Here is a 23,491-nt window from a genome sequence, read left to right as displayed (position 1 = left end):
TTCACATGACCAGCAAAACATTTGAAGCCAACAATACTGATAATGGAGGTAAGTTCTTACTTGGTTTTGTTATTCTAAGTTGTTAAGTAGTTAAGCTTCACTGTGTGATAAGTTTTAACATCAAAGTGCACTTTACACTACATGTCAGCTTGTTATCTAATGTTTGTTATTGTCCTTTTTGGTTTAAAATAAATTGTAAAATTGAAAATTTCATTAAGTTATATTAATGCAAATGAAGAAACAGATTAGTAACAGAAAGGAAGAAGCTATACAAACTAAACTTAGTTTGGTTAACCAAGCTTAACATTTCGATTTACGAAAACATAGTTAGTTATAAGTATGATTTATTTCTAGATTAATTATCTGTATCTTACACATAATAAATAATATATAGTACAAGTAAAAGTAAACCTAAATTACATTGTAATAAGTAAGTAGGCCTAAGAGCAGCATTTAGCACTTTCAATAGCTCTTATAAGAAATCCTTTTGTGGTTATTGCAAAAACATTCTGCGGTTTATGTTCTTATAAACTTGACTATAGAAATCACTGACAAATCCACATAACCACAAAGTAAAAAAGAAGAAAAATATAACCATAAGATTTTTATTATTGAGCTCAGATAATATCTATATCTTAAAAATATTATAAATTCGAAAGTTTAGATGGATGGATGTTTGTTAGAGTTTGCCGCCTAAACGCTTCTCGAAATTTGGCATAGATGTAGAGCATAGTCTGGAAGAACACAGACTACTTTCTTTTGTTTTTTAATAAAGCTTAAAATCCAAGTTTCTAACCGTATTAATATTATTAAAAAAAAAAAAACTCTTCGTTGGCGCCAGTTAATGATGTTCGCTTGTTTGAATTTCGAAGACGTTTTGTTTGTATCATTAGCGGACATGAAGCGATTTGGCGCTCCTTTCAAATAAAACGTTTTTGTTAGTACAAAATGATCTTATTTTGATAGCTTATGCTTAAGCTATCTTATTAAAGAAATTGTGATCAACTGCCAATAGAGTTTTTAAGTATTTTTTTATTAAACACATTATAGTATATAATTATAATAAACTAGTTGTTGCTCGCAAATTCGTCAGCGTAAAATTAAAAAATAATAAATAATATAGCCTATGTTACTCACTGATAACGTAGCTTTTTAATGAAAGAATTTTTGACATCGGCCCTGTAGCTTTTGTTATATTATTACATACAAAAATACAAATCTCTCCTCTTTATAGTATTACCTAGTATAAATAAAGATATAGATAAGTAGAGAAAATTCTATAAATCCATTTATTTGTATGGGTTTTGAATTAATACTTACCGTAGAACTTAACTGTGAGACTTGTATTACATTTTAGCGTTTGCCCGCGACTTATTCTGCACGGAATTTTTTAAAAAACTAAGTAATTAGCCTTTGTTTTCTCCAGAGTATGGTAGATACATATGTGTCATTTTATCGAGATCTGTTCAGCTGTTTAGGCTGTAAAATCTAACAAACATCCATCTAAACTTTCGCAATTATAATTTTAGTAAGATCTTAGTCTAGTAAGAAGTAAGTAGATTGTCTTTCTTTACATACTCTTTGATAAAACGGAGACCACAATATTACCTAGTGGTCGAGTCTGCTATTTTAAGTGATTTGTTTGTGTAGTATTTATTTTATCAAGTATATTTTGTGAATTAATACGATAATTGTAAGTGACAAATGAATGACGACAGTCGCTATTCAATTCTTATTAAAAAAATGTAAAATCACTTTGCAAAACAAAGAAAACATCTGACATTTTTCAAGATGGCTGACGGCTGACGTTGATCAGTATCATAATCGATATTCGTAATCGAAGACAAAGACATATTAAAAGAGATAATGCTCGCTCGTATACAGAAATTGGTGATTAAGTTGTGATTACAGAGCGGCGTCGGACGTAATTGAAAGATTTTTGTGAAGCGCCATCTGCGTTGCGCGCGCTGTCATTAAAATGCCCGCCATTTTTTTTCTCGTGTCATCGATTTTGATATCGATGAGTATCGATAAAATTACATAATATTATATAGGATTTTTTACAAGTACAACGATACGTGATAAATTATGATTCAATTTTTATTACTTGGCCTATAATTTCGACCACCCAAGTATATCGGTAGTCATAAACAGAGAATTTACTTTTACCGATTGTATCGATGAAAAAAGTTACATTTATAAGAGATCTAGTAACACTTGGCTTACATAACTATTTTTAATGCATTCACCTTCTCAAAGGCCGGCAACACATTTATAGTTCCTTTGGTATTGTTGTTGTCTACATGCGTCGATTTCTTCAATTGTTTTAATTTAGTCAATGACCATAAATATAAAAACTTCTTAATCGCTGTTAAAAACAAAAAATTACAAATGAGCCATGTAATCAATCGTTTAAGCATTAAGAAGTCGTTACTATAATTTAATAGAACCTTTGAAAAACGTTGTAAACCTAATTTAAACGGAGTTTGCAAAAAATGCCATTGTAGCTGGCACAATAGAGAAAGAAGACATCAACATTTAACAATGGCCGTACCAAATTCGAACTTACGTTAAAAGGCGGTGCCTAATCTTTGGCGCATATGTCATAGATTAAAATATTTAAAAGCAGAACATTAGTCATTGACAGCACGGCACAAGACCGGTTGATTGAGGAAGTCATTTCTTGTATTTCTGAACGGAAATAATATATTTTTTATCCAACATCCCCCTGTACACCGCGGGGCATTAGATATTATTGTTGTGGAATATCTCTATCATTATTATACGTACATTAGATAAATGAGCGGTGTTTTGTATGGACATTTATATCGCGATATAATTACGAGAAAATGAAAACGTCATTTCCACCGGCAAATAAATTGATGCCGAGTTTTTAATTACAACTAGATGACATGTAATATTGTTAATTGCTTTTGATATATGCATTGTTTAAGTTTATAATATATTTATAATATTTATTATCATACTAATATTATAAATGCGAAAGTTTAGATGGATGGATGGATGTTTGCCTAAATGGCTGAACGGATAACAATGAAATTTGGTATAGACGTAGAGGATAGTCTTGAAGAACATAAAGGTTACTCAGTTTTGATTTTTTAATTGCACGCGGTCGCAGTCTCGTGTGAAAGCTAGTTAATAAAATATTACAAGAATATGACTTACAATCTAAAATACTTTTTTTTAAAAAATAGCTTAGAAATAATTATGCTTTGAACATCATTGTGGTATAACATAACTTTACCAATATCACGGTACACAAGCCAAGGTTAATCTGTCACAATCATTTCTAGTTGAATATGACATTAAGTTCAGTTAATTCTGATATTATCTGTGTAATGATCGTACGTGTAATTTATATAGTCTGTGTCACATACAATGTAAACGATATTAAATATTTTACAAAGAAATGAATCATTGATGGAAATTACTATGTAGAGTGCAACGATAGAAATCTTTTTAAATACAGGCAAAAGCAATTTTCTTGTACATTATTTTAATATTAAAATGTTTAGTAAGAAAATATGTAATTCTTAACTTTATTTTTCTGCATGGTTTAAAAGAAGAAAAAAAACTGTCACACTCGACAACAGTCCGCATCGAAATCAGGACTAACTGATTGATTATTAAATGTTACTTAAAAAAAATATAATAACTACTTCGAGTATCTAGCTACCCTAGGTCATCGTATAGCAACACCTGTAAATTAACCAAAAATATTCTCATCTCTTTGAAATTTAACTTCATTATGAAATAACGTTTCAATTCACGCTGAGAATTATTACATTTTATTGCCCCACAAATTATTCCTATACAACCTCCTGTGGGGTCCGCAAAGGTGTCAGTCCCGACGCCTTATATTACCCCTATTATGAAAAAAAAGAAAAAAACGGCGGCAAAAAGCCACCGCCGCCATTATGTAGCGTACACACTGAGCTTTTACACGTATAAAGTGAGTTTTTGAACGAATTCGCTGACTAATTGATAGTGAATAGGGTTCTTTATTTAATTGGATATCTATAGGGGTGTTCTCTTCATTGGTTACCGACTTTTTTATGCAGTAAATAATTTAAACCGGTAGATAATTAATTTTATAAGCTTTTATTAAATCAGTATGCAATGTGTAGGTAATATTGTAGATTTTTTTTATTAATCTGAACTTAAGAACTGAACTGTTAGGGAATAATTGTTTTAAACCAAGAGTTATATTAATATTAGCTGTTTCCGTGCGACTTAATCCGCATAAAATTATTAAAATTTTATTTTATTGTTTACATTTTTCAAATTAACAATTGCAAATGTCAAAATGACATGACATATGACGAACTGTGGCAACCTTGCTTCCTTGATGTTGGCAGCAACTTATGATCTCTTTCCCACATTAGGTTTCGGTTCCTGATTTTCAGACTGAACATGTAGGGTATAATGTAAATTTGTCACACATTAGGGTTTTTATCCAAAATATATACCCCCTAAGTTTAATGGCGTGAAAATATATAGCTTAAAGCGTGACGTAAGTGTATGGATTTTTATTAAAGAAAAAATTATTCAAAAATATGCTGTAATTACTGACATCTTAGGCAACAAAGAAGTGTGTGTTTATAATGAATAGTATAGTATAGATAAAAATACACAAAACAAGTAATGTAATAATGCATTTAAAATGAGCACAATTTTATGATAATCGTTAAAATATGTATAGATTTCGTATTTAAAAATGTAATGTCCTTCAAGAAAGAGCAATTTAAAGTAGCAAGGTGTCACTGTAGTATCTTGCATCCTTTTCATCCTCTTCGAATAAGAAAGAGACAAGACAAGAATTAATTTAATTATAATATTATCCGGACACAATCAACGGATCCTATCGCTTCCATCTGTGATGGGTTGAAGATGGCTTTATTATACGTTCGATTTACAATGGTGCAAGATTTGAAGGGTGATACAAAAGATTTTGAAAAAAGATGACAGAAGTGCATTTAATTGAAGAGTTTTATATTGAAGGCTACATGTTTTTTACATTTGTTTGTATTCAGTGTGTTATTTATTTAATTAGTATAGCATCTCTTAATCTCACTAACCTTATAAATGCTAAGTTTAGATGGAAGGATGGAGGCTTGTTAAAGTATGCTGCTAAACTGCTGAACGAATCTAGGTGTAGAGAATCTAGAACTTATGGGCTACTATTTTTTTTAACTCCACGTGGACGAAGACGCTGTCGAAAGCTAGTATTTTAATAAAGTGTTGTGTTAAACACAGTTATGTTATTGCTGAATTTTCCTTTGTAATGTAAACAATGTTTTATGTAGAAACTAGCTTCCGCCCGCGACTCCGTCCGCGTGGTATTAATAAAAACAAAAGAAAATAGCCTATGTGTTCTTTCAGACTATCCTCTAAATCTATGCCAAATTTCATCCAGATCTGTTCAGCCGTTTAGGCTACAAACTCTAACAAACATCCATCCATCCATCTATCTATTCATCCAAACTTTCACATTTATAATATTAGTATGATTACAATAAATTACTTTAAAAATACGATTTTCCTCCAAAAATAGATCTAAACGAATTAAAAAAATATTTATCATTTCCCGCTTGCACATGTTGTAGGCGTGTAGATAATGCATTACGTCAGAAGCCTCCATTATTTAATAACGTCGAATTAGTCCGGACACCCTGGAGCAGAATTATTGCCCTGTTTTTGTAAATAAACCGCCGGCTTTTTGTAAAAACCCTGTTATTTTGTCCCATTCGACGAAACGAGTTACCTATCTTGTGAGGTCTATTTCAAAATGTAACTGATTTCGTCGTAATTATTACTAAAATTTTCGAGGTTTACAAAGATTAATTAAAGTCGAGTAGTATTTATTTATTTATGAAAGCTATAATTTCATTTTAATATATAATTTTCATTATAAGTTGAATATTGAAATTGATTATTAAATAAGACACACAGAGACTTACTAATGCTGTACTAAGTAACTACTTTAGTAATCATTAACCTAGTCTGAATAAGTTAAGCAACTTACTGTAGTTATAAATATTATAAAATATAAGAGCAAAAACTTGTATTTAAATATCTTTAAAATTAAATGGATAAACGTAACGTTTTGTGCCTATTTCATTTTCGCCATTTTGGCCCTGATGGTTGTGATTTGTAGCGGTGGTAACTATAAGACACAATAAGCGTTTACGAAGCAAAAGCTGTTGTTTCCGATGTACAGTCCATTTATACAGATCAATGTTAAGAACATAGAGAACTTTTTTGTTTCGTAATTTAAAAACATATAAAGGCAAAAACAAAAGAACCATTAGACATCACACACCTTTCAAGGGCTGTCCCTTAATAGATATTGATTCAGATAACACATCCCTAACCAATTGATTAATTCCATTTTTTTGTTTTTAAATTGTCTGTTGGAAATGTGTGCCCCTACGGTTTGTCGGTTTTTTGATGTCAGGTGTGGTCCTTAATAATTGATAGGTTGTTTAAAATGGGGAGGTTTTCTGAGCTTTATGTATTAAGTAAATATAAAGTTAGTAGATAAGATACATTTGATGTTTTTTCTATCCTTTTGGATGGTTCTTTAATTGGATTACATACTAACTTGTAAAATAGAAGATAGTATGTTCTGTATACTGTTTCGAGAATGGAAACAGATATACAATCATAGACAGACGGAAAAACAGACAGAACGTTCCATTATAGCAACGGAAATATTATGTTCGCGAAATATGTTTTTTTATGTTCCTTACAGACAACCCATTTTTATTAATTGTATGGATCGCATTAAACATTTATTAGTGATTAAATTATCATGTAAATTTAATTATTAAAATAAAATTAAATGATATTAAAGCAATTTTCATTAATCGAAAATAATGTGCAAAAATTTGTTCAATATCCGGTTGTATTGCGAATAATTATTATTTTATTATATTCGTATTATGAATAATGTATACCACCATCTGCTTTACAGTTATATTTGGAAATTAATTACATCAAAGGAAACATTGCGAACATATTGCGAGAATTATTGAATCCAATCAAGTAGATCACAAAGAAAACGACGGAAATATTAAAAAATGGCGTCTAAAGAATTGTATCAACATAATAAGTCACGACTTTTTCGTCTCATTTACCGAAACACGCGATTTCTTTCATCCAAAAATATAAACGTCCAAAAGTTTTTTGAATTGGTCTCGAAATTTTTTTTCATATGACAAGAGAGAAAGAGATTTTTAAAGGTTTTGTCGAAGAATTTCAATTGTATATCGATAATTAGTGGTGTGCGGTATCGATAATATCGAATTGTCGATTAAAAGGTAAAATATCGAGGTCACAGAATAAATAATTATGGGTTCTTTAGTTTGTCGAAAAAAAATTAACAAAAATCGGCTGGCAATACCCATACTTGTAATGTTTTCTACGTTATATTTAAAAGTGATAAAGTAATCAATTAACTTACAATTTCTTACGCACTGTAATTCTAGATAACGTTAGGAAAACAGAGTGAAAACAATTTAATTGAATTATGTTTACATTTTACTGGTCCGCACGATTAACCATATCGAGCTGCTTGCTGATTGGTCCGTTTGAATTTAGAACAATGGCGGGCGGTTGACATATCATAGAGTAATAAACTAAAAGAATCGAACGAGTAATAAATAGAATCTTTGTCCCAATTAGTTCAAATCAAACACTTAAATAGAAACAATATTTATTTAACAGTTATGTTTTGAAAAGTTAACGTGCGTTAAATTAGCGTTACATTAAAAATGTAATTCATATTGACAGTAAGTCACGAAGACTTACTTTGTAAGAGGCAGCGAACTTAACAACGTTTAAAATTACTCATACAAACACAAAAGACGGTTGAGAAATCTCTTTCGGGTATATTACAACGGCAACTTAATGCGGTGTACCATGACACTTAATGTTTTGAAAAGTTTGTTTTGAACACATCACCATAGTTCCGGTTTTAACGCAACTAAGCCTTGGGCGAGAGTTCTTTAACGTCCTATTTTTAGCACTTTTGGGTGGTGTAAAAAGTTATCGGAGTCTTTGTGATTCGCAGACCTGTGTCGCCTCTTTCGATTCAGCACTCTAGGCGATCGCCTTTCCGCGCCCTGGGCTGTCACCCTACTGGACCCTACCTTAACGCCATCGCTGTATATACACATATGTACATACACCCTACAATGACAATATCGAAAAATTATAGAAAAAAGAATTTCTAATTAAAATACTGTTTTAATGTCTCCGTCTACCACACGAATTCATCAAAAACATTACTAGTTATCGCCTATGAATTCGTCCGCGAGGAATTAAAAAAGAAAACAAAAGTAAGTAGCCTATTTATTCTTCTAGATTATCCACTACCCACATCTATGCCATATATCAACATCCGTTTACGCGGCAAATTCTAAAAAATATTAACCATTTAAACTTTCGCAATTATAAGTAAGAAGTAAGACTATTAAGATTCTTAGTAAGAAATGAAAAAGAATGTAATAATGTGGAATTTATATAAATATCTAAATGAATTATCTACCACACGTAAATATATGACTTTAAAAGCAAACAACTATTTATTTCTTAGCATTAAGACAAGCGTAATGTACCAGTATGTTAAACATATGAAGTATCAATCTACTAATTCATACACACCTCGAATATCTATAATTCAAATCAATGAGCTATTTATGTCAATAATAAATCGCTAAAACTCGTCTAGAAATAGACTGCGTATTTGTTGAATTGTACATTTGTGTGCTCAAGTGTTCTGTTACACTACTCTGTGCGACAAAATTAACCGTTAAACTGTTCCAGTTAATTCGTATAAACCTCATCATAAAACTTTTACCTACGGAGGATTTATTTATAATATAAGGTGGCAAACGAGCAAGCGGCCGCCTGAATCCGCCAAAACGGCGAAGCTATCGTTGCCCATAGACATCCACAATTGCAGATGTGTTGCCTATCCTTAATCGACGGAGGAGGAGACGCACATAAAGAGTATATTTCCTTTTCATATACGTCTTCTCCAACATCAATTCCACTTTCCCTTTCCATCCTTTCCTTACAAGAAAAGGATGGTAAGAGAAAGGGACTTTTATTAGGCCTCCGGCACACTCATCGGGTAGGTGAAGTATTAATATTTTATATAGGTATCTCTATCAGATTTCATCGCTGAATTAACTACCTTCTTTTACATATCGTTTAAACACTCATACTTCTTCGGTCTTCTGTTGAATTCAAACTAGACTAATACAATTGGACATTCGCGACAGCAAGTCATAGATTGTATGGACAATCACAAAATATCGTTCTCATTGTGACAGTAGATTGACAGCACTATATTGTGCGTTACTGACAAACTGTACTGGTCTAGTGTGAACAGCACATTCCTTTAATCTTGTGGCCATCAATATTTCAATTTCGTTATTTTCCTGGTTTATGTTAAAACTAAATTCCGTTAAGGATCTTGTGGATGAAAAAGTGGGGTGCTAATATGTTATTATTAGTTTTGTTAATGTCCATAGTCAGATTTATCCAACTATAACACTTATGAAAGCGATTGTACTTCGTCTTGACAGAAGCAAGCTACAATACGTAACAAAATGACTCCTTTGTGAACGAAGACATATTGATTTGAAAGTCATGTAGTGATCGGAAAGCCACTTAAGTGGTTATATTAAAAATGAATGAATTCATTTATAACTTTATACAAATTGGTAAATGACAGTTCCTTTGTTTCCTCTGTTTTAAATATCGCTATCTCAGTTTTTTCAAAGTGACTAAGTGGGACGAAAACATATTTTCATACAAATGTAGAGGATACGTAGTCACGTTACTCACTACTCTATAAAAGTTTATCTATACTATCTATACTAATATTATAAATAGGATTTGTATTTTTGTATGTATTGAAATAACTCAAACACTATTGGACCGATTATAAAAATTCTTACACCATTAAAAAGCTACGTTATCAGTGTGTAACATGTTTTATTTATAATTTTTTAATTTTACGTGGGGAAAGTTGCGAGCAACAGTTTTTTTTTTTCAACATTTTAAAAGAAAAACATAAATAATATACCACTACTTCTACTGTTTATTATCATTAAGTTCTAATTTTTTTATAAAAATACTAGCTGTTCGCGTGCGGATTCATCCGCGTAAAATTGTAAAAACTCTATTTTATTGTTTACATTTGTCAAATTATCAATAGAAAATGTCAAAATGACATGACATGACAAACCTTAACAATCTTGCTTTCTTGATGTTGGCAGCAACTTATACTCTCTTTCCCACATTAGGGTTATTATCGAAAAATATTTACCCCCTAAGTTTAATGGCGTGAAAATATATAGCCTAAAGCATGACGTAAGTGTAGGGCTTTTTACTAAAAAAAGAATTAATCAAAAATATACTGTAATTGCTGACATCTTAGGCAACAAAGAAGTGTGTGTTTACGCTTATTATAATAGAATAGATTAACCTTTTAAATGTTCAATCGTTATCTCTAAATTAGTTCAATAGTAACCATCGAAAGATTTTGTAATCGTTCCTAAAACCGCCTTCAGCGCTCCCCCGATTGCCATAAATAACAAAGCGGCAATACAGTGGCTCAATAAAATAGTCGACTGTGTCGAACCCAAATAATCAAACTTTAAAATCGATCCAAAGATATTTTTACTTCGTATGAGAGAACAAAAATAGATCGATATTTTTTTTCAGTTAAGATCCTTATTACCTTCAAAATCTATTTAGTACTAGTTTTCGCCCGCGACTCCATCCGCGTGGTATTAAAAATAAACAAAAGTGAGTAGCCTATGTGTTCTTTCAAACTATGCTCTACATCTATGTCAATTTTCATAGAGATACGTTCAGCCGTTTAGGCTACAAACTCTAACAAACATCCATCCTTCCATCTACACTTTCGCATTTATAATATTAGTTAGATAACTCCATATTGGTATAATATTCAACAATAGTAAACATATCTTAGTTAACTAAAAATGGATCAAGATCGGTTATTGGGTTCGATCGTTAGTTGGTCTCCGGTCTTAATATAGCTCCCATTGTAATCCCAGTTGACTAATCACTGAGCCGGGGGCGACGTAATGAGCAGCAATAGACCGGCTTTAATTAAACGCGACTCCGTCTCTGATTGAATTTGACGTACGACTAACCGCCATTTTGTTTCTATGTTACGCTCTGTACGTGATTACAGTGCCCTGGGCGATATTACTACCGCCCTTTTTTAACCCTTTTGATTTATAAACAGGGTTTCATGAGATTGTATGATTTCCAAACTTCTGTTAATTCTTTCTGTCTGTGCCCTGGGCGGTCGCCCAACCGCGCCTTATCTTAACGCCGGCCCTAGTTATGTTTGCTTCTGTATTTGCTTAATTTCCACTGCATAAACTGGATTGTTATCTCTATTTTTTCACAGAGAATAAATCTATGTTTAAGAAAAAAACAAAAGTAAGTAGCCTATGTGGCTATCCTCTACATCTATGCCAAATTTCATAAATATTCGTTCAGCGGTTTCGTTACAAACTCTAACAAATATCCATCCATCTAAACTTTCGCATTTATAATATTAATTTAAGTATGATTAAATTACTGTTTTTTGTTATTACTGGTTGTAGTGTTGTTAAGGATTAAATTTTGTTTTTTTTCTTATTGCAACAGTAATTACACGCTTGTTTAAGAAAAAACCTTCAAATTGAATTGACTTCTTTACGTTAAATATTTTCAACGTTAGTAATGATTTTGTTTGAGAAGAAAGTATTTAAAATTCTTTAAGTAGCGGTAACCACTTGTAAGCACTATTATCTATTACCATAAAAATTAATTTAGATTTAAAGTATTCAATTATACTCAAAAATCTGTAGCAATCGATACTCTATAATCAAAATAGTCTATTAAACTTAAAACGCCATCTATCGATTTTTTTAAACACGTATGCAATAATCAGGTTAATGCCTCACAATTAGTTCCAACACGAGCGGCGACCACCGGCGGCGAATAACATGTGCTTTGTGAAACCGGTTCTGATTGAACAGAATCCGCTCAATAAAAAGCCATCTCAAAAGACCGCATCTGGTAAAACCTTTTGTGAACCTTCTTTAAGAAAAGGGCTACATGATTCATAATCATATTGAAGTGAACGCTATACTGGCGCACTTAAATTCATATAATTGTTACTTAAATTCTTACTTAGTGTATTTTTAAATAGGCGTATACTAAAAACAATTTGCTAAACGCCCGCACACAATTAGGTTTAGGCCCAGTAACACCACTGGCTGATAGAGGCTCAGATAGCCTAAAAATGTCGTCACTGTTAGATAAGGGAACAAAATCCGATATTTCCATCACATATTTTACATGTTCGATTGTTATCAGACAATTTACAATTTGGTGGGATAGGCCCTAAAAAGAATATAATTTCGTTTCGAATTTCACGTTTAGAAAAAACAATTAAAACTGTATTCTAATATTAATTAAACGAAAAGTTATTGTTTAAAATAACTAACAACTGGGCAACGAAACTATTCGAAATGGTGTTTTGAACTTCTTTTTGCGAACATTGCGAAATATTCGATTCGTCAAGGTCCTTACAGTTTATGATATAATTACTATAATTTGTGATATAAACGATTGTGCAAAATACGAGCAATTAACTCGTTGCTTATTACTGCCAGAAATATTCAGGACAAATAAAAAAAAACTATTAAATACATTATGGTTTGAACTTTATGATCGTCCACAGACTAATTACAATGATGGACGTCACATCTCGTACTAGCTACATTGTGCTGATCTGAGTACTCTTGGGAGCTTTAAGCCCGCAATCTTACTAAATGTGAAAGTTTAGATGGATGGATGTTTCTTAAAGTTTGCCGCCTTAACGGCTGTATAGATCTCGATAAAATTTGGCATAGATATAGAGTAAAGTCTCGGAGAACACATATGCTATTTACATTTGTTTTTTTTTATTCCATAGGGACGGAGTAGCAGGCACAACTTTTTAAATTTTCTTATTCAGCGCCTACTAGTAATTAATTTATGCATTTAGTAATATTGCTGTAATACCTAATTATAACTGAATTCCCTCAGAATGTCTCTAATTCTATTTCGACTCGACAAGGCTAGTTAGTACCGCACGCAACTGTGGTCGTAATTTTTCTTAACTAGATGATTACTAGCTTTTACCGTTTGTAGTATACAAGGAAAATATAATAATAGTGTTTATGTTTTAAATTACATCATTATTAGGCGTTTTAAATGTTACTAAATAAGCTAGAAGACAGATTCTTCAGTAGTTACAGTTAGGCTATATAGCCTAAAAATATATATTTACTGAGAATCTACTAAGGGACTGCTGTGACTAATAAAACAAAATACTATAGAGGTAAGGGTTTCCTTTCATAATTCCGACCCTTATTAAAGAAATAAAATCGAATTTAAAGTTTTAATCTTTGCGGTAGCATTTTTATTTACAATTATAAAAAAGTGAATAAATATATCAAGTACTGTATAACGTTAAAATTCAGTTAAAACTATAAACATGGCATGATTTTTTCATAAACAAGCGTGGGTTTTTAGCTATAGAATCAATCGTCCAAAAATATCGATATCTTTCTCTCTTTATACTATGAAATAAATTGAGATAGCAACATGTTTATAGCAAACCCATGAATCGCGAATGTTTTGCTATTGTCGGTCGCCATACTTTTTAATATTCAAGGATAAATATAATTGAATTAAAGCAAAGGAACATAATCGTTCCAATGATTTATTAATAAATGGTCAATTATAATATTGTTGATTAGGCAAGGTGTTTAAATCTTTGTTACAAAGGACATTCTTTTTAATATTCCGTTTTAATAATTAAGTTAATAATCTAGACCGTGTTTAGTAATGGTTTTAATTGCCTTAATAGTTGGACATGTGTTATTTTATTGCGACACGAATTAATAGTGCTCTTTTATACTTTGATTTTTGTTTATTAATTTTTACTTGACAGTTAGTTTTTAATTAAAAAATAATAATAATGTATGAGAACTATTCATAATATATTAAATAGTTAATATTTCTGTTTTTTTTTTTAATAAAATGTTTTATAGATAGAAAAGTAAAAAAAGAGGAAAAAGATGATATACTCTATGGGCACCCTGCGTCAAAGATTAAGCCATTTGATCGAGGCCCGAGGTTCGATGGTATCGCGCGGTTGTCTTCGTTTTGTGAGGCCAATCTTATTTTGACGCAACACAACCTCTCATTACAAATTAGAAGCGCCTCGCCTCTAAACGGTGCTTTAATATGCCTTTAATATGAACACATTCTATTCGAGGTTTTACAGCTTATTAACATTAATGAAATATTATAATTGCATTGTTCTTGTGAATATAATTTTTAAACGTGTTAAATTTTTATAAACATTTGTAATTAAATAACAGAATTTTAAAAAGTTTTTTACGTTCCTTTTTTGAATTCCTGTGTTTTTACATTAAAAAGCTAAATTATAATTTAAATAGATTGTTAATATATAGAAAACGAGCTGTTGCCCGCGACTTCATCCGCGTAGTATTAGAAAACATATAAACTATATGAATTACAAAAAGTTACGTATCCCTCGGGAACCGGACATTTCTCGGGGATGAAGCTTATCCCATGTGTACTCCAGACTTTGTTTTATATCTGTGCCAAATTTCAATAAGATATGTTGAACCGTTGCAGAATGATCGAGTAAACATTAAAAAACGAAATTAATGAATCCCACGGGAACCGTAACTATTCCCGGGATAAAAAGTAGCCTATGTGTTCTTCCAGACTATGCTCTAAACCTGTGCCAAATTTCATAGAGATCCGTTTAGCCGTTTAGGCTACAAACGCTAACAAACATCCATCCATCCATCCATCTAAACTTTCGCATTTATAATATTAGTAAGAAGTAAATGAGTGACTGAGTGATGGCTTTTAAGGATATTAAAAATCACACCAATTGTTTTAAGAAATCTTTCTCTACATATCTCTAAACTATTGCATCTAGAATTTGATAACAAAAATCTCCGTTACACCAATTTATACCCTACTGCGTTGTATTAGAGATGTAATCAGATGTATGTAGATTATTTTTCGTCATATAGAGACGGCGAGGCGTAGGAAATTGGACTTAACGTCAACACTTCACGATAAGTTAAAGCGAATGCGGGGCCTTTGTGGCTTAAATCTAAGTTATATGCTCTTTGAAGCACCTTTGGTTACGGGGTTTACGAAATAAATCAGTTAACTGCCCCTCTGTATTGCGTATTGGAATCGATTTCGTGTAGGTTTTAAGATAATAGATTGAGTAAATAGATAAAGCATAAAATGTAATCTTACTAATATTGTAAATGCGAAATTTTAGATTAAGATGGATGTTTGTTGGAGTTTGTAACCTAAACTGCTGAACGGATCTCGATGAAATTTGGCAATGATGTAGTCGTAGAGGATGGTCAGGCATAACTCATAAGCTATTTGCTATTTTTTTTAATTCCACTTGACAGAGTCTATATCTATACTATTGTTTGTTTGATTTTAGTAATATTTAAAGAGCGTTAAAATACCGGAAACGAAAATATTTTCCGGTGCTACAAAACGCGAATGAACTGCGAGTGTAAGCAAAGAGACTTATCTATTGTTTTCTCTGAGGCAGATCGATTTTCATTTGTTTTCTAAATGCATCTGTGTTCAACTTAAGCATTGCAATAATCCTCAAAAGCCAGTATCTAACTTTAGTGCACTAAGTGATCTCCCAACAAAGGCTGTAGTAATTGCCGAGAGCCGCGCGGATCTCGCGGTGGAAATTAATCAATCCGGCGCGAGTGCCTGCCTAATATAAACGTTGCAGTGTCGGCGCGCTTTGATCCCGGCAAGGCCTCCAATTAGCGCGCGCGCCGACGCCTTTGGCGCTCACCGCCCGCTTTGTACTCACCGCAACCGTCTCTCTCACGCGTCTCTTCTCTGTCACACGCTAAGCCTTTTTTAATAGGTTTTTTCAGGTACTATGAACCCTTTTAATACTTGGTTAATGTTTGCTATTGCTTGATACTTTTGTAATAAGATGCAATTTTTCTTCTTGACCTTTCTATACTTAAACGGTATTATTTTTGTGACTATAATAAGAAATAGTGGTTTATAAAAATTTTAAACGTAACTGTATTTCAAATAACACTTATATTGACGGTAAAAGATTTCAAATCAAATTTGCATAAAGACACAATGGTTTCATGTATGGTTACAAAAGTTGAAAATCCTTCGGAACATTATAATGCCCACCCTCAAACCCAATAAATCTCAACAATACGACTCACTTTTATTTTGCATTAAATAAAACTAAATTATATCAGCCCTTTGGATCGTTCGGTAGCCGCCGGATAATATTGTAACCGGCCACGAAAATGAATTAAAAAAACAATAAAAAGTAAAAAAAGATAGAGTAAAAAAGGTCGGAAATATCAAAGAGACGGCAGTCACGTACAGTGTTATGACTAACAGCGGGTGTTTTGGACGCTTCTCGGTGAAATTGAAGAATTACAATAAAAATTTCAAATATTGGATAAGATCTGAATTTTATAAAAAACTGTTTCTATGATTTTAAAACGCAATTTTACACCAAATTGTAAATAGTATCTTTAAAAAATGGAACATTTAAAAAATGTAATTTATGGCGTGCTTAAACCATTTTGATACTTGAAACTTTGTGCCATTTAACAATTACTTTAGCAGTGTCTTACCGATTTTTCATACATTATTTAAACAAAGATTACCTTATAAATATTCCTTAAACAATATATCAACCCGTTCAAAACCATCAATGCACAAATAACAAAACTTCTGAATGAAATGTAAAAAGTCATTGAGAGACATTCCGGCGATATTAGGACACGAGCGATGTAAAACCCGACCATAGCAAGGAAAGGTAACCATAATTTAAGCCTGACTAGGGATATAAACAATACCATATTGCGGAAAAATGTGGAACTAACTACAAAAAGTGATGTAATAAGGGCGATTAAGGCGCCAACTTTCAAGATTTTTCCAATTCAATTTTTTTTAGGTTGTAGGACTTATCATATAATCTTTTAGATATACCGAAGAACCTTGGTAGCAATGAAAAATATAACTAATTTCGTTGTATTATTTGTGATATAAAGCTTTTTTACCACTTGTATTCAAATTCCGGACACATGACAAAACTAGCTTCCGATGATATCCGACGCAACACGAAGCTATGGAGAAGCGCATGCCTTTGTAAAACGCCGACGCTATTAAAGTGCGATTAAGCGGGCCCCCGAGACGACCCGGCTCCCACTTTCGATTTTACAACTGTCTAAAATTGAACCCGCCCTATTCCGTCTCTTGACCATAGACTGCACTTGTCTCGTTTTAATAGTACAACTAAAAAAAGTAAAAATCCCGTAATACGAGAACAAGTTTATAGTTTTGTATAAAGACGGAATTTTACAAGAAATAGCTGTACAGAATTTTGGCAGTAGAAACCTGTGGTTATTTTAATTGTAAAATATGAGATGAATATAAAAATAAATTCATTTAAAAAAAAGAACAAAATTATGGAATGTATTCCATATTTGAAAATTGGCGCCATTAAGATAATTTGTCAACACCAAAAAATACGTGATTTATTTTATTTTCCAATTTAGACAAGTTCAAATAAATTATACTAAATTTTAAATTTAGATAAATATGATTGGTATTATAGAATTTAATGTAACTTATTGGATTTCCTTGTTATGAAAATAGAATCATATATTGTTTATATTATGTTTGATCAATCTGTAATCGATCGATCGATATTTTTTTCCATAGTTTTCCACTTTTTTCGATAGTTATTTACATAACCAGAAAATTAGGGGATTCTATTTGCGTTCAATAACGTTTGTTATTTGTCACAAATATTGCAAAAACACCCATAAAAGGTCACTACACTCAATACTCTTAAATGATACAAACGTGGTAATTTTTAAACTAAAAAAGACTTTATGGCACTATGTTAAGAACTATATTGGGACGACAGTTATTTTATCGACGACCTCGTAAAGTAATTGAAACTGCGAATACTGGGGTTGCCAGTGGCATGCAAATTTAACACACGAACGGTAGTGAACTTCAACCGGTCAATAACCAGTTGATTGTTTTATAACTGGGTTTCCACTGTTTACAAACTTGTATAAAACATAGTCCCTTTTATTATCTATGCTAATAATTTAAAAAGGAAAGATTTGTATTTTTGCATCTATCGAAATAACTCGAAAAGTACTAGGCCGATTTTAAATATTGTTTCACCATTTAAAAGATACGTTATCAGTGAGTAACGGGCTATATTTTTTATTTCACGCATATGAAGCAGCGGGAATCAGCTAGTCTATACTAATATTAGAAAGAGGAAAGATTTATATTTTTGTATGTATTCGAGTCACGTACAAACTATTGGGCCGATTTCAAAAATTCTTTCATCATTAGAAAGGTAATTTATCTGTGAGTAATATAGGCGATATTTTTTTTTAATTCCACGCGGACGAAGTCGCAAGCAACAGCTAGTATGTTAATATAAAAGTCGTTACTAAATGTTAATAAGTCATGAAACAAAATTGTGTATAATTGTGTTATTTAATTAATCGTATACTTTATTCTAATGTTTTACATGACACGTAAAACTATTTTAGTGACCTTTGAATTGAGACAGTGTCGTATAGTAAATAAAAACCTTTTCTGTTTTTAAAATAAAAAAGGTCAACAGCGTGCGGTTTCCGTAAATTATCTACATTGTACATTGTATGAATATTAATGGCAATATGACATTGCAAAACATACCCAAATTTTAATTTAATTAATTCCATCTATACTAATATAATAAAGCGTAAATACACACTTCTTTTTTGCCTAAGATGTCAGCAATTACAGCATATTTTTTTTAATAATAAGCCCTACATTTACCTCACGCTTTAGGCTATATATTTCACGCTGTAAAACTTAGGGGGTAAGTATTTTGGATAAAAACCCTAACGTGAGAAAGAATCAAGATTGCCATAGTAAGGTAATTGGTAATTTTGACAGTAGCAATTGAGAATTTGACAGATGTAAACAATAAAATAACATTTTTAATTTCATGCGGATGAAGCCGCACGGGAACAGCTAGTATTCAAATAATTGCTAAAAAATAAAATCAGTATCGTTTCTGCATTAGCTGAGCTTGCCACCTTTTGCCACATTTCTTTTTTTTACTAGCTCTAAGGTTTTGTATAAAAGATGTCTTATGTAATTTTTTTGCGGCAATAAAAATCCTATTTATTATTTATTTATTTATCTTGAGAATTACCGACTGTAGTATATAACAACAACAATATCGAACTTTGGCCCTGTAGTTAACGATTAGTGCTTAACCACTGAACTATCGGTGCTCCTTCAATCAATTAGCATATTAAATTGTAATTTTAATGTTTCGTAATGTCAGATGTCAATGCTGTGTTGAACATTAACAATTTTGCCGCGAGCGACAAACAGAATCGAATTACTTCACTTACGGCCGGTTTCCCAGTTATTTTAACTTTTTGTTAGTGTTTTTGGTGCCATAATTTCATGAAATGCGTTTCCTAATTATAACTTAAGTTTTGCTCTATTGAAATTTAGTTCAACCTAACAATTAAACACTAAGTGATGATAATGGTCCAGAAACACATATTATTTAACATTTACGTTGTCCTAACTAGCTGTTCTCATGCGGCTTCATTCGATGAAATTTATTATAACTTTAAAAACTTTATTTTATTGTTTACATTTGTGAAATTCTCAATTGCAAATGTCAAAATTACCGTTTCCATAATAAACTTGCTTCCTTAATGTTGGCAGCTTGTGCTTTACGGTCCCTTTCCCACGTGAAGATTTTTTCCAATTTAATTACCTCCTAAGTTTAATAGCGTCAAAATATATAGCCTAAAGCGTGACGTAAGTGTAGGGATTTTTATTAAAGAGAGAATTATTTAAAAACATGCTTTGATTGTTGACATCCTACGCCACGAAGTAGTGTGTGTTTGCATCCTCCTTGCGACGCTCAAATGTATAAATATAGCTTAATCTTTAATTAATGAGTCACTTATAATTTGTGTAGACCAAAAAAAAAATATTTTTGCTTCATATATACAAACAGAATTAGTATAATAGTTCATTTTCTAATAGTGAAGTGCTTCGACTATTGACTAATCATATACTTATACTAATATTATAAATGCGAAAATTTAGATGGATGGATGGATGTTTGTTAGAGCTTGTAGCCTAAACGGCTGTACGGATTTCAATGAAATTTGGCATCGATGTATATAATAGTCTGGAAGAACACATAGGTTACTTGCTTTTTTTTAGTTCCCTGGACGGAGTCGCGGCCGAAAGCCAGTTACAAATATATCTCTATCAGTTTAATAAAAGCTATTCCGTTACTATAATCTTAACTCTACAGACATAAGGCTCAAATTTAAATGTATTAAATCGTTATTACCTCTGCATTTTTAAAGTTGTTCTAGTTTTAAATTTGTTATAATTATAATGCACTATTCCGGGTATAATAAATATCGTTTAATAACACATTTATATTAGGAAACTAAAATCTGATAAAATTGTCCTAATCGTATATGAATATTTTTTTTATAATATAAGGTGGCAAACGAGCAAGCGGCCACCTGAATCCACCGAAATGGAGAGCGACCGCTGCCCATGAATATCCGCAATTACAGATGCGTTGCCTACCCTTAATCGACGGAGGAGGAGACACAAATAAAGAGGACATTTCGCCTCCCTAAGCGTCTCCTCCACCGTCAAATCCACTTTTCCTTCCTATCCTTTCTTCTTAAGAAAAGGGTGGAAAGGAAAAGGGCCTAAAATTAGGCCTCCGGCTGGTGCCGGTGGCCTAATTTGCTGTGTGGTCACACATCAGACGAAACGCGGAATTCCTTCCACTTCACGTCTGTTTTCTGTGTGGTCATTGTATTGCACCGGGCGAGCTGACCCTATAATGCGAAGATGTTAAAGCGGGCTCTACCACTGTTGAAATTCATTGGGTAAATTTATGCTAAGTGCCCGAAACTGGCCAAAGGTCCCGTCACCATTATGCAATAGCCATCAACATTACATAATGAATTCTTTCTGTGTTTTTTATTGTTTAATTAAGATAACTTTTTTATAAATATCGTTTTTTGCTTTTGGTTAACAAATGGCGTTTCATTTTATTTATACTATTTTAATTTAAAATAATCTGAAAGAACACATAGGCTTTTGTTTGTATTTTTTTAATTCCACGCGGACGGAGCCACGGGCGAAAGCTAACACTTAATAGAATTTAGTTCCAGATTTATTAGATTCTTTTTCGTCAAAGATTTTGTATGAAGTAATTTAACAATCGCGCGTTCCATAAAAAAGGGTTACAAAGTTTTCGCTTCGCGTAATAATGTACGGTCAACGATTATAGAATAGAACAATAATAGAATACAATAAATTGATATAAAACACACGGACAGACGGGTAACGAGGGTTCCACAATACATAAAAAAACACCAATTATCTTTTAGGTTATTTTCTGCTTTGTAGCGACCAGTGCGACTTTTTAAATTCAATTAATTAAAGTGTTTGAAACAAGATCCGTGCCAAGATGTCGTAAATTACAGTCTAATAAAAACTTAATTATGTAAATTAATAAGTCCAAAGAATTAATGGCTTGCGGCATAGAGTAATGTGCGCACAGAGCTGATATTAGCGAGTAATAGATATAAAATTATATTGAAGTACGAAATGTGCACTTTGATGATTGCTAATTCGTTTTAATAAATGTACCTAACTGTCATATAACTTTATAAGGCGAAATTTATTTTATTTTTCTTTTAATTTATACGCAGGTAATATATCGTTGTATTTCTAAACACCTATAAATATGATAGCTAAATTGAGTTTAATCCAATTAACACAGAAACACGTCGGCGATTATGATAACAGGTAACTACGAGGCGATATTCTAGAATTATCCAATTACAAATAAACGAAGCGCCACATCAAATACAATTAAAAATGAATTACTATTACGTTTCTACGCCAAGATTCTATAATTGGTCGATTACTGAAGCTCGAAGCGATACCTCTGATTCGGTAACTACTCTGTGGCAGACAGTTATTTTGATATTTAGTAAAGAACTATGTGGAATATAACTTGTGGTTTAACGAAATCTCCAAATAAAGTATCAAACCTTTTGATATAAGACTTTTAAGCTATTGCTTTTATAATTGGGTCAGAATTGAAAATGAAATTTCAAGGACGCGTTACGTTTAGGTTATGTTTGTTACATGAGACGAAAGCTACTTTTGTCTCATTCTTGACATTGATGAAGAAACAAAGAGTAAATATATAGTCTCTTAACTTTCACATCAAATCTATCTCTCCTACAGAGAGTTCTAGAAAGCAAAGGAAGGAAAAACGTATAAATCTTACAAATAATGTAAATGCGAAAGTTTGAATGGATGGTTGTTAGAGTTTGTAGCCTAAAATGCTGAACGAAAGTCTAAGAAATTTGGCACAGATGTAGAATATAGTCTGAAAGAACATGTAGGCTATACTTTTTTTTTTAATTCCGCGCAGACAGAATCGCGACCGAAAGTTAAATCTAAACCTTTAACGCAAGGAATACGTTGAAATATTAAGTTTATATCATTACGCAGCAGTACTTATTTCTACCACAACTAATTGTTCTCGAAACAACAACTTCGAGTTGTGAAATGAATATGTGAATCACATACCAACAGTGGGCAATAACAGAATATAATCGTGTGAACAGCAATAGAAATCACTACTATGTTATATGTACAACTTAATTAGTAAAAATTAGACATTTAGTAAGCTAATTACATATTATAATGATTTCAAATGGCAGATAATACGTGGAAAATATGACTGTTAAAAAAACAATATATAAAGACATTGGTAGGGGAAATTAACGTATGTGAAAATGCAATTGTAAATTTTGCTGTAACACATTGAAAAAATTTGCATTACATTAAGAAATCCGTGATTTCTCACGTTATTGTAGGTACCAGTATTAAGAGATTTTTTTAACTCATCAAAAAGTCTTGTAATATTCTTGATTTAAATGAAAAATTATTTGTATCGGCGAAATAAAAAAAAACAACGTTCAAATTAAATAAATTGCTTATGGAAAACAAAAGAACAAAGATAACACAAAAAAATGCAAGAATTGTTAACCTATTTCTTTTAAGAAATCGGTTAAAAACTCAAGTCTTAAAATGTAATATTTTATTAACGAAAAATACAGGTATCGCTATCTCTATATTTTAAAAGATAAAGAAAGGGACAACCGTATGACAAATATTATCCAGGAGTAGTAACCACAATTTGTGTCAA

At 31.8% G+C, this 23,491-nt stretch overlaps 1 protein-coding gene across 1 annotated transcript in view; it reads left to right on the top strand.

Moving 5' to 3' along the window:
• The first annotated feature begins 5 nt into the window (after positions 1-5).
• The window catches only part of LOC106102952 (transcription factor LBX1-like), a 50,968-nt gene continuing 27,482 nt past the window's right edge, over positions 6-23,491 (top strand). The window contains exon 1 of the mRNA XM_013282574.1: positions 6-48. Coding sequence (XP_013138028.1) covers positions 6-48 — 43 coding nt within the window. The remainder of the gene's footprint in view (positions 49-23,491) is intronic.

The sequence above is a fragment of the Papilio polytes genome, unplaced genomic scaffold (assembly GCF_000836215.1).
Source record: "Papilio polytes unplaced genomic scaffold, Ppol_1.0 DF823890.1, whole genome shotgun sequence".
NCBI lineage: Eukaryota > Metazoa > Arthropoda > Insecta > Lepidoptera > Papilionidae > Papilio > Papilio polytes.
This window is presented reverse-complemented; position numbering and strand designations above follow the sequence as displayed.